At 44.3% G+C, this 11,271-nt stretch overlaps 1 protein-coding gene across 2 annotated transcripts; it reads left to right on the forward strand.

The window, feature by feature from the left end:
* Positions 1-270: 270 nt before the first annotated feature.
* Positions 271-10,645, forward strand: g2e3 (G2/M-phase specific E3 ubiquitin protein ligase). 2 transcript variants are annotated; one of them, XM_026310163.1, is made up of 17 exons: positions 271-471; positions 1,243-1,373; positions 1,634-1,731; positions 1,910-2,011; positions 4,565-4,689; positions 5,284-5,452; positions 5,691-5,797; positions 5,886-6,002; positions 6,115-6,239; positions 6,333-6,426; positions 6,531-6,701; positions 6,833-6,984; positions 8,949-9,133; positions 9,216-9,388; positions 9,629-9,668; positions 9,890-10,061; positions 10,195-10,645. In XM_026310163.1, the coding sequence occupies exons 2-17, from the start codon at positions 1,331-1,333 to the stop codon at positions 10,533-10,535; spliced, it is 2,214 nt and encodes a 737-aa protein (XP_026165948.1). In that variant the 5' UTR covers positions 271-471; positions 1,243-1,330; the 3' UTR covers positions 10,536-10,645. The 2 variants fall into 2 exon arrangements, with proteins under 2 accessions (XP_026165948.1, XP_026165940.1); XM_026310155.1 differs by having other exon boundaries at positions 273-471; positions 1,315-1,373.
* Positions 10,646-11,271: the final 626 nt, after the last annotated feature.

Genomic DNA, 11,271 nt, shown 5'->3' on the forward strand with positions numbered 1-11,271 from the left:
CAGAAATGGAAAATGATCTGATGAGATTAGAGAAAAGTCCAGGAACTGAAGACACGTTTGTGTTTCTGAACGTCACCGTCAGGGCCCGGGATGTTTGTCCAGGTGGGACCAGAGGCCACAGATTTTATTTCACCCTGAGCCAAAGACCTTGGGCTCGGCTGCAGCTCAACCTGGGACAGACAGGAAACGGGTTTTGTCTGGGAAACGGGTTTACAGAGATTTAATTAAAACTGGAGCCAGTCTGGGACATCGGCCGTTGACCAGCAGGTGGCGCACAGCAATAACCCAGACGAAGAGCAGAGAAATCGGACGAAGAAGAGCGAGCGGAAGCGGAAATGGGTATTTTGTTTTGAAGAGGGAAATTTAAAACTCGACGGCGTTAGCCAGAAATAAACACAAACAAGCGGATTAAAGTCAAGAAAAACAACTCGGCCATGGCCGCAAACTGACGCTGATCATCCTGAATGTGAAGTAGGTTTGTCCGGTCGACGCCGGGTCGCGTTTCTGTCCGTTTCACACGAATTTAACGATTTTCAGCTTTAAACTCCGTGTTTGCACATTTTGTTTCTGCTTTTCACTCGGTGAAGACACGAAACTAGTTTTATTTGACTAACTTTATATAACTGACAATATATTACTAACTATTTATAATTTACCTTTTATGTAACTAACTTGTCTTAAAGACAGCAGTTCTAGTTCAGATCATAGTTAGACTGTTAGCACGTTAGCTTATTATAAAGTTAGCATCGCAGCCATTTATTTTCTCATCTTTAATATTGAATTAATGTCGTTTCTCTGACACTTTGTCCTTCAGACCTTTATTATAATAAAAACTTTACTAAAGTTAAATCTGTTTACAAAAAATCACGTTAATACTCCATTTAACAGTTTTATAGAGACATCGATAAGTTTATTGATCAGGACAATAACCGACACATGATAATGATAAATATGGGAATTTCCTGATCAGCCCTTTTAGTTTGGGATCATGTTTATCAATTATCCAGGAATCATGAAATCTTGAATTACTCACCTGTTTATCCTCAGAATGTGACACACTCCCATCGTTCAGGTAATAAAACTGTCATGTGTTTATGACGTCATTCACATCAGCCAACAGTCGGGACACTAAAGAACAATATGACCTTCGCTCCGACTAGTCATTAGCTTTAATGTGCATTTTACATGATGTTTGGAGCCGAAATGAAGTTCTGTGGGTGAGAACACAGGTGGTTTCTACAGACGGAGCTGTGTTTGGTGATGGAGCTGTTTGGTAAAGCGATTGACCTCTGACCCCGTGTTGTGCTGCCGCAGGGTCTCTCACACAAACATGAAGAAGGTGAGGTCAGACTCCGGCAGGATCCAGGAGGATTGTAAGTGATCTGCTCTCACATAAATCAGACTGAGTTTTACACCACACTCCTCTCTGATTTATTTTTTTAAACCTCTTAATGTTTTTGGTTGTTGTCGTGTTTTCAAAATAACAGCTACATCATGACAGTTTGTATAGTGTGTTTGTTTTCAGTCAGGTAACTGACGAATGAGTTTTTCTTCGTGTGAATGAGATGTCTTATCTAGCCCAGTTAAAGTAAGGACTGAAATCTAGTGTGTGTGTGTGTGTGTGTGTGTTCAGGCTGTGTTCTGTGCAGACTCAGTGATGATGACCCGGTAATGTTTGGGGAAAAGGTCACACTCAAAGAGCACAAACTCTCAGTCCACTACTTCTGCTTGGTAAGTCTGTGTCAGGGGTTTCTGGAGTTTGTTGGTCTGAGAATCTGAAAGCTTCTTATTTTTGTTCTTCTACAGAGATTGATATTTATCAGCTAATGTTTGATGTCTGTCAATAACCCTGATGGGCTGTCACAGGCTGATACTCTGATGTGTGTTATTTCTGTGTGCTGTGTTTCAGCTGACGTCTTGTGGAGTTTACCAGCGTGGAGAAGAGAACGAGGGGGTGTTTGGTTTCTTGGTAGACGACATCAAGCAGGAGATCCGCCGGTCAGGCCGACTGGTGAGAGGCTTTTTTTTTTTTTGTCTTAAACACAGAACTAAGATTCTTTACCCAGTCTGGTCCCTGCAGCTACCCAGATCCAGGCCCTGGTGTGTCTCAGCTATACTACCCCCCCCAGGACTCTCTGCTACCTACAGCCCTTCTGTTGTTATTCCAGCTTCTCTACCCTGTGTTGGCAAAGTCTGCTCCGTCAATGAGCCCCCCCCCGCCACCTGGCCAAGGTCAGAAGAAGCCAGTAGTGGTTTCCAACAGCAGCCATGGAGGAGTCTCTGCAGCTCAAAGTGGGAACCAGTGCCAGCATTAGCCACCTAGCATGGTCCTGATTGGACCTTTGGTTTGAATAGATCTGATGTGAGTTTGGGAGGAAGTGGAGCTTTGGGTAACGTTAGTGCTTTGGGTCACATTAGCAGGAACCAGAGCGTCTACTGGACTGACACATTTACTCCTCAGTCAGCTAACGCTAGCTTTGGACTGAACACTTTGACCCAACCAGGCATCCGTAGTTCACGATGTAGCTTCAGGAAACAGGACGGGATGGGAGGGGCAAAGAGCGGGAGGAGGGGCTTATGGTGGGAGTTAGTTTGGACTCACTGGACCCTCTAGAGGCCGAGGAGACATGAGGCAGGGTAGCTTTAAGCTGAATGCTACAGACCATGAGTTTGTCTGTCTGACGTTTCCCTTAGATAGTGTGTTTACTCTGTGTGTTTACTCTGTGTGTATTCACCGTGTGTTTACTCTGTGTGTATTCACCGTGTGTTTACTCTGTGTGTATTCACCGTGTGTTTACTCTGTGTGTATTCACCGTGTGTTTACTCTGTGTGTTTACTCTGTGTGTTTACTCTGTGTGTTTACTCTGTGTGTATTCACCGTGTGTTTACTCTGTGTGTATTCACCGTGTGTTTACTCTGTGTGTATTCACCGTGTGTTTACTCTGTGTGTATTCACCGTGTGTTTACTCTGTGTGTATTCACCGTGTGTTTACTCTGTGTGTATTCACCGTGTGTGTTTACTCTGTGTGTTTACTCTGTGTGTATTCACCGTGTGTTTACTCTGTGTGTATTCACCGTGTGTTTACTCTGTGTGTATTCACCGTGTGTTTACTCTGTGTGTTTACTCTGTGTGTTTACTCTGTGTGTATTCACCGTGTGTTTACTCTGTGTGTTTACTCTGTGTGTTTACTCTGTGTGTTTACTCTGTGTGTTTACTCTGTGTGTTTACTCTGTGTGTTTACTCTGTGTGTATTCACCGTGTGTTTACTCTGTGTGTTTACTCTGTGTGTTTACTCTGTGTGTTTACTCTGTGTGTATTCACCGTGTGTTTACTCTGTGTGTTTACTCTGTGTGTTTACTCTGTGTGTTTACTCTGTGTGTATTCACCGTGTGTTTACTCTGTGTGTATTCACCGTGTGTTTACTCTGTGTGTTTACTCTGTGTGTTTACTCTGTGTGTTTACTCTGTGTTTACTCTGTGTGTATTCACCGTGTGTTTACTCTGTGTGTATTCACCGTGTTTACTCTGTGTGTTTACTCTGTGTGTATTCACCGTGTTTACTCTGTGTGTTTACTCTGTGTGTATTCACCGTGTGTTTACTCTGTGTGTATTCACCGTGTTTACTCTGTGTGTTTACTCTGTGTGTATTCACCGTGTTTACTCTGTGTGTTTACTCTGTGTGTTTACTCTGTGTGTTTACTCTGTGTGTTTACTCTGTGTGTATTCACCGTGTGTTTACTCTGTGTGTTTACTCTGTGTGTTTACTCTGTGTGTTTACTCTGTGTGTTTACTCTGTGTGTATTCACCGTGTGTTTACTCTGTGTGTATTCACCGTGTGTTTACTCTGTGTGTATTCACCGTGTGTTTACTCTGTGTGTATTCACCGTGTGTTTACTCTGTGTGTATTCACCGTGTGTTTACTCTGTGTGTATTCACCGTGTGTTTACTCTGTGTGTATTCACCGTGTGTTTACTCTGTGTGTTTACTCTGTGTGTTTACTCTGTGTGTTTACTCTGTGTGTATTCACCGTGTGTTTACTCTGTGTGTATTCACCGTGTGTTTACTCTGTGTGTATTCACCGTGTGTTTACTCTGTGTGTTTACTCTGTGTGTTTACTCTGTGTGTTTACTCTGTGTGTATTCACCGTGTGTTTACTCTGTGTGTATTCACCGTGTGTTTACTCTGTGTGTATTCACCGTGTGTTTACTCTGTGTGTTTACTCTGTGTGTTTACTCTGTGTGTATTCACCGTGTGTTTACTCTGTGTGTTTACTCTGTGTGTATTCACCGTGTGTTTACTCTGTGTGTTTACTCTGTGTGTATTCACCGTGTGTTTACTCTGTGTGTTTACTCTGTGTGTTTACTCTGTGTGTTTACTCTGTGTTTACTCTGTGTGTATTCACCGTGTGTTTACTCTGTGTGTATTCACCGTGTGTTTACTCTGTGTGTTTACTCTGTGTGTTTACTCTGTGTGTTTACTCTGTGTGTATTCACCGTGTATTCACCGTGTGTTTACTCTGTGTGTTTACTCTGTGTGTATTCACCGTGTGTTTACTGTGTCTCAGGTGTGTTGCTACTGTAAGAAGAAGGGGGCGTGTGTCGGCTGTAACGTCAGAAGCTGCAGGAAGACAGTTCACTTCCCCTGTGGGAGGAAACTGGAGTTTGTCTCCCAGTTTACAGGACTCTTCCCGTGAGTGTTGAGCAAACCTTTCAAGAAAGTTGCATCACTGACCTCTGACCTCCCTGATGACCAGTCGTAAATCCTCCTTCTTAGTTATTGGTTCTTACATCACAGCTCACCTTTTTACTGTTTAATGAGCAGTAATGTTAATTTCAGACATAGGTGCATCATCCTTATTTGCACCAGCACGGACATGGAGTCACTGAACACATGTTGAAAAGATAAAGATTTTTCAGTTTGGGGGAAAACTCCAGGGACAACGGTGGAAATGAGCCCAGGACTTTATTATTCTGTCCCCGAAAAAATCTGATACATTGGAGTTTAAACTACTGGAGTGTTGTTAATAAGCCTCGGAAATGATCATCCAGCTGAATGAACAGCTGATGAATGTGAAACATTATCATTACACTATCATGAGGGAGGATTTACTGCAGGACTGTTGGATTAGACTGACTGGGTCAGACACAGGGGTTCCTAATAAACTGACTGGATCAGACAGGGGTTCCTAATAAACTGACTGGGTCTGACACAGGGGTTCCTAATAAACTGACAACTGGGTGTTAAACAGACAGAATCTGAGAAGTTGTGTGTGTGTGTGTGCAGGTCCTACTGTCCAGACCACAGCCCCACTCAGTCTGTGTGTGTGGGCTCAGACCTCAGTCTGCCTCAGTCCTGCTCCATCTGTCTGGACTCCATCGAGCCCGTCCTGTCGTACAGCATCCTCAAATGTCCGTCCTGCCACGCCAGCTGGTTCCACAGAGACTGTGTGCAGGTGATGTGTTGTTCATTGTGTTGCTCACATGGTTCTTCCTCACCAACAATGGGAGGCCCCTCTGTTTCCAGAAACCAGCTCCAGACGCTGCTGAGAGCAGAGAGAAGCTGGACACAGAATAGAGACCAGTCAACTGTAAAAAGTGATGGCCATTCTCTGGCTCTTTGGAGGATTTAGATTTTGCTGCTGTGTCACTGCCGACAGTGTGTGAATGTTTCCTTTGCTCTGTCTGTTTCAGCGTCAGGCCCAAAATGCCGGCCTCTTCTTCTTCAGATGTACTCTCTGCAACAACAAGGAGAACTTCCAGGAGGAGATGCTGAGGATGGGAGTTTACATCCCTGAGAGGTAACTCAGGCCCCTCTCTTCTCGTCTCGTCTTAGGGCGAAGAGTGTACATGTGTTTATTTCCCTCTCTATGTCCGTGCTTCCTGCAGAGATGCCTCATGGGAGTTGGAGGAAAATGCGTATTCAGAGCTGCTGGAGGTTTACAGTCGCTGTGATGCCCTCACCTGCCTCTGCCACAGCGGGCGCACACACTCAGCCAAGACTGGGTACGGTGTGTCATGATGTGACACAAACTGTGTCACAATACCGGGCATAGCAGCAGTGGAGCTGAGGGGGGAGCAGGACGACATTTTCAGTCTCAGCTTCTGTGTGTTTCAGGTGGTATGAGGTGATTCGCTGCCGCCTGTGTGGCTCCACAGGGACTCACAGGAAATGTTCGGGGCTCAGGTTGGACACCAGAGACTGGGCCTGCTCCGACTGCACGCAGGCCACTGACGGGAAAGGTCTGAGTGACGGCTGCTTGGGAAAACTAGGCTTTGATCATGTTGTGCTGACTTTTTACAAGCAGATAAAATGTTGTGTTTTGTCTCGTCCAGCCTCCCTGGTTGCATCTCCGCAGGGAGTCCAGAGGAGGTCTCTGCTGTCAAAACGCCACCTGTCCCCCAGCCGCTCATCCATCAGCTGTAAGAGGTAGTCAGACCTCACTGTCAGTTCTTCTCTGCTCAGAGACCTCAGTGAAATGATGACAGTTTGCAGGATGTGTTGTTTATGGTCTCTGTCCTCCTCTGTGTAAGACCATCATTACCTGTCGGACCTGGTTCACCTGAGGAGCTCCTGCAGGCTTTGGCCCCTCAGCTCCGTCCTGTCAGTGTTCAGGTGGAGGTGAGCGGGGATCAGGCTTTGGCAGCCGGTCTGGACCTGGTCAGGAGGTCTGACTTCGACCCCACACACACGCTGTCAGTCAGGTCAGTGATTCACACCTGAGCTCCCAAATCTCAGCGCTGGACCTTTGCCTTCATCTCCATTTGGGTTCTGGTGAAAAGTGTTTGGACTCCAGGCTCACATTTTCATTTGTCTCTCTGTCATCTGAGTCCAGGTTCAAAGACCAGCAGGCTGCATTTTCCAGCAGCCCCCAAGACAGTGACACAGCCAGGCAACGCTTCTTTCAGCTGCTGGTGAAGCAGATCCAGGACTCTGTGGTCTTCGAGGGTCCAGAGGGGTTCAAAAACCTGGCGCTGGACTCCCAGGGTACAGATCAACTTTCATTCTTTCTTCATGCCACAGACGCCTGAGTAAAAACTTAGTTTACTCACAAACCAAATCAAGCTGAGCCATTTTCTGAAAGAGCAGCAGCTGATTTTCACGGTGACCATTCAGATTTCTTCAGACTTTCTTCACAGTAACATCAGAGCGGAGGGTTTTAGTCTGAAGTCAAGACGCTAACGTCAGGGTTTTGCTGAGGCTGCAGGGACAAACTAAATTATTGATCGTGTCATCTGTCAGCTGAGCTGATCGCAGGACAGGAACAGCGCAGCATGTGGCCCCGACCACAGGGAGTACGGAGGCAGGAATAATAAAAATATGATTAAAGCTCTGAGCAACAAGAGCTTATCGTCATATCAGAGGGCAATCTATTACTGTAGTTAACTCTTTGCAGCACTTTTCCTTTTTGTGTCTAGTTATTGTCACGTGTCTAGTTATTGTCTAGTTATTGTCACGTGTCTAGTTATTGTCTAGTTATTGTCACGTGTCTAGTTATTGTCACGTGTCTAGTTATTGTCTAGTTATTGTCACGTGTCTAGTTATTGTCTAGTTATTGTCACGTGTCTAGTTATTGTCTAGTTATTGTCACGTGTCTAGTTATTGTCTAGTTATTGTCACGTGTCTAGTTATTGTCTAGTTATTGTCACGTGTCTAGTTATTGTCTAGTTATTGTCTAGTTATTGTCTAGTTATTGTCACGTGTCTAGTTATTGTCTAGTTATTGTCACGTGTCTAGTTATTGTCTAGTTATTGTCACGTGTCTAGTTATTGTCACGTGTCTAGTTATTGTCACGTGTCTAGTTATTGTCTAGTTATTGTCACGTGTCTAGTTATTGTCTAGTTATTGTCACGTGTCTAGTTATTGTCTAGTTATTGTCTAGTTATTGTCTAGTTATTGTCACGTGTCTAGTTATTGTCACGTGTCTAGTTATTGTCACGTGTCTAGTTATTGTCTAGTTATTGTCACGTGTCTAGTTATTGTCTAGTTATTGTCACGTGTCTAGTTATTGTCTAGTTATTGTCTAGTTATTGTCTAGTTATTGTCTAGTTATTGTCACGTGTCTAGTTATTGTCTAGTTATTGTCACGTGTCTAGTTATTGTCTAGTTATTGTCTAGTTATTGTCACGTGTCTAGTTATTGTCTAGTTATTGTCACGTGTCTAGTTATTGTGTAGTTATTGTCACATGTCTAGTTATTGTCTAGTTATTGTCACGTGTCTAGTTATTGTCTAGTTATTGTCACGTGTCTAGTTATTGTCTAGTTATTGTCACGTGTCTAGTTATTGTCTAGTTATTGTCACGTGTCTAGTTATTGTCACGTGTCTAGTTATTGTCTAGTTATTGTCACATGTCTAGTTATTGTCTAGTTATTGTCACATGTCTAGTTATTGTCTAGTTATTGTCACGTGTCTAGTTATTGTCTAGTTATTGTCACGTGTCTAGTTATTGTCTAGTTATTGTCACGTGTCTAGTTATTGTGTAGTTATTGTCACGTCTAGTTATTGTCTAGTTATTGTCACGTGTCTAGTTATTGTCTAGTTATTGTCACGTGTCTAGTTATTGTCTAGTTATTGTCACGTGTCTAGTTATTGTCTAGTTATTGTCACGTGTCTAGTTATTGTCTAGTTATTGTCACGTGTCTAGTTATTGTCTAGTTATTGTCACGTGTCTAGTTATTGTCACGTGTCTAGTTATTGTGTAGTTATTGTCACGTCTAGTTATTGTCTAGTTATTGTCACGTGTCTAGTTATTGTCTAGTTATTGTCACGTGTCTAGTTATTGTCTAGTTATTGTCACGTGTCTAGTTATTGTCTAGTTATTGTCACGTGTCTAGTTATTGTCTAGTTATTGTCACGTGTCTAGTTCCTTTATGCTGAAGCCTCAGCGTTAAAGCCGGTTGTGTGTGTGAACTGACTACCTGACCGTTAGCTGTTAACCCTTCCTGCTCAGCTCTGCGTGCTGACCTGTACTTTGACGTGGGTTGTCTGTTGGCGCTCTCCCTGGTCCACGGAGGTCCACCTATCGGCTTCTTCTCCAACGCCCTCTACCAGTGTCTCTTCAACTACCCCCCCAATCGCCCGCTCACCTTCGCACACATGACCCCTGACACACACTTCACACGCCAAGTCAGCCAGGTACGACCTCATCACCGCTTCCAGCCAATAATCACGCTGTAAAGACTTCCTGTTATCAAAGGTATTGATTGGCCCCTTTCAGATTATGCAGGCGGAGTCTCTAGACCAAGTGAAGGAAGCCATGACAGCAAACTGGGAGTACATAGAGCTGGCCGGCTGCAAGCGAGCAGTCAGCAGCCTGGAGGACAGGGATGCTCTGGTGGAGGATCTGGTCAGCTTCACTATGATCACCAGGATGCAGCTGCCCCTGCAGAGGTAGATCCTCGAACACTTCAGAAGCATTTCAGCATCTCTGTGAAAGAAAGGAAGTATGATCCGTTTACTTCCTGTTTTCAGCTGTAGTCGGACTGGTTCTCAGTGTGCCTGTCTCACACTTTCACGGTGTCTGCTGTTTTTGAGTTTCTTACAGTTGTCCCAACATGTTTAAATACTTGTGAAGCAGCACTTGCACCTGAGTGTTAACTTGTAATGTGTCCTGTTTCTGTCCTTCTCCAGGCTTCGGGGGGGTCTACAAACCCTGGGTGTCTTTGATCAGGTGACTTACATTTGTCTTTACTGTTTAAAGGCAGATTGTGTGTGTGTTTGTGTTTGAGTCCAAATCTCTACGGCACAGACCAATAAGCTAAACCACATTCATAGTTTCTGTGAGTCTCTGGATGGGCCTCAGTAAAAACAGAAGATCAGTAACTTTATGCTTCGTCACAGATTTACAGTCTGTGGAAACAGTTGAGCTGAACTCAGTGTGATGTGATGCAGGTGCAGCTCTTCCCGTCCGTCTTCTTCAGCGTTTTCTGTGAAACAGCCGAACGTCTCACAGCTCAGACGCTCGGTCGACTCTTTGCCGTCAACTTCTCGGAACAGGAGGACAGACTGAACCGAGAGACGCCCGTCATCACCTTCTGGAGACACTTCCTGCTGGAGTGCGAAGGTACAGACTGACCTGGCATCGGCAGCAGATTCATGACGGGAAACTCAAATCACATTTTAAAATCATTACAAATGTTAAAACTCCTCTCCTGTTTCCTCCTCTCTTCCTATGTCTCCTCATCTCCTGTGCTCAGTTGGACGGACCTCCATCTCCCTCAAGGACCTCCTTCACTTCGCCACAGGAGCCGATGAGCTCCCAGCAGCAGGCCTCCTCCCTCCTCCCTCCATCTCCTTCCTCCATCCCCTCAGCTCCCCTCCACCAAATGTCGAGGAGAAGGAGACGGGCAGACCGGGGAGTGAGGAGTGGAGGGATGAGGGGCTCTTCCCTCAGAGAGAGCCCAGCTCCAGACACCTCCTCCTGCCCGTGACCTCCTCCTACCAGGCCTTTAAAAGCTCCATGGAGCAGGCCATCAGCCACCACGTGCACCTCCTCCCCATGGAGAGTTGGAAGAGCAGAGAGGAGGACTGTTTCTGATCAGAACATCTGCAGGATGTTTTTCTGATCAATTTTCAAACCATGTTTCCAGATCTGGTTGGAAAAACTGAGCTCAGAGCAGAAACCAGATCATTTTTACCTTCAACATGAGAAACTGTTCAGGCTCCTCTTTTAGGCCTGTTCCGCTCGGGCAGTGAAACAGTCACTGCAGTGTATTTTCTACACATCTTTGCAAACTATGGTGCTGTTTTTTTACGTTTCAGTCCAGTTTTTACTGTACAGATTTTAAACTTTGACGAGAACCTTCTGTTTGTTCCTGTTGCTTTTGTTTGTTGTGTCATGTATGAAAAAATGTGAAAACAAGTTTCTCCCAGTTTTAAAGAATAAGATGATTTTGATTATTATTTTTTTCTCCATTTGATCCAGCTCCACTTTTGTTTGTGCTACTTTATTCTTCTATCTCACTACATTTAAGAGGCACCTTTCATTTTTAGTGCTCTGCAGTTATGTGACAGTTGTTTATCAATACAAACCATGACCAGTAAATAATCATGTATTATTTTTATTAATCTCTGGGAGAAATTTAAAGTAGTTCAAACAAAATCCATCTTCTCCAGCAGCAGCATTAATTACAGGATTATTAATTATTGATGAATGTGCCAATCACTAATAATCCTGTCTATCTCTGATTCTACCTAATAAGTACTTTTACCTTTCTACTGCAGTAGAAAAATAACTAGTATACTTCAGAAAACCTCAGTATACAGAGCTTCTA

The sequence above is a fragment of the Mastacembelus armatus genome, chromosome 22 (assembly GCF_900324485.2).
Source record: "Mastacembelus armatus chromosome 22, fMasArm1.2, whole genome shotgun sequence".
Classification (NCBI taxonomy): Eukaryota; Metazoa; Chordata; class Actinopteri; order Synbranchiformes; family Mastacembelidae; genus Mastacembelus; species Mastacembelus armatus.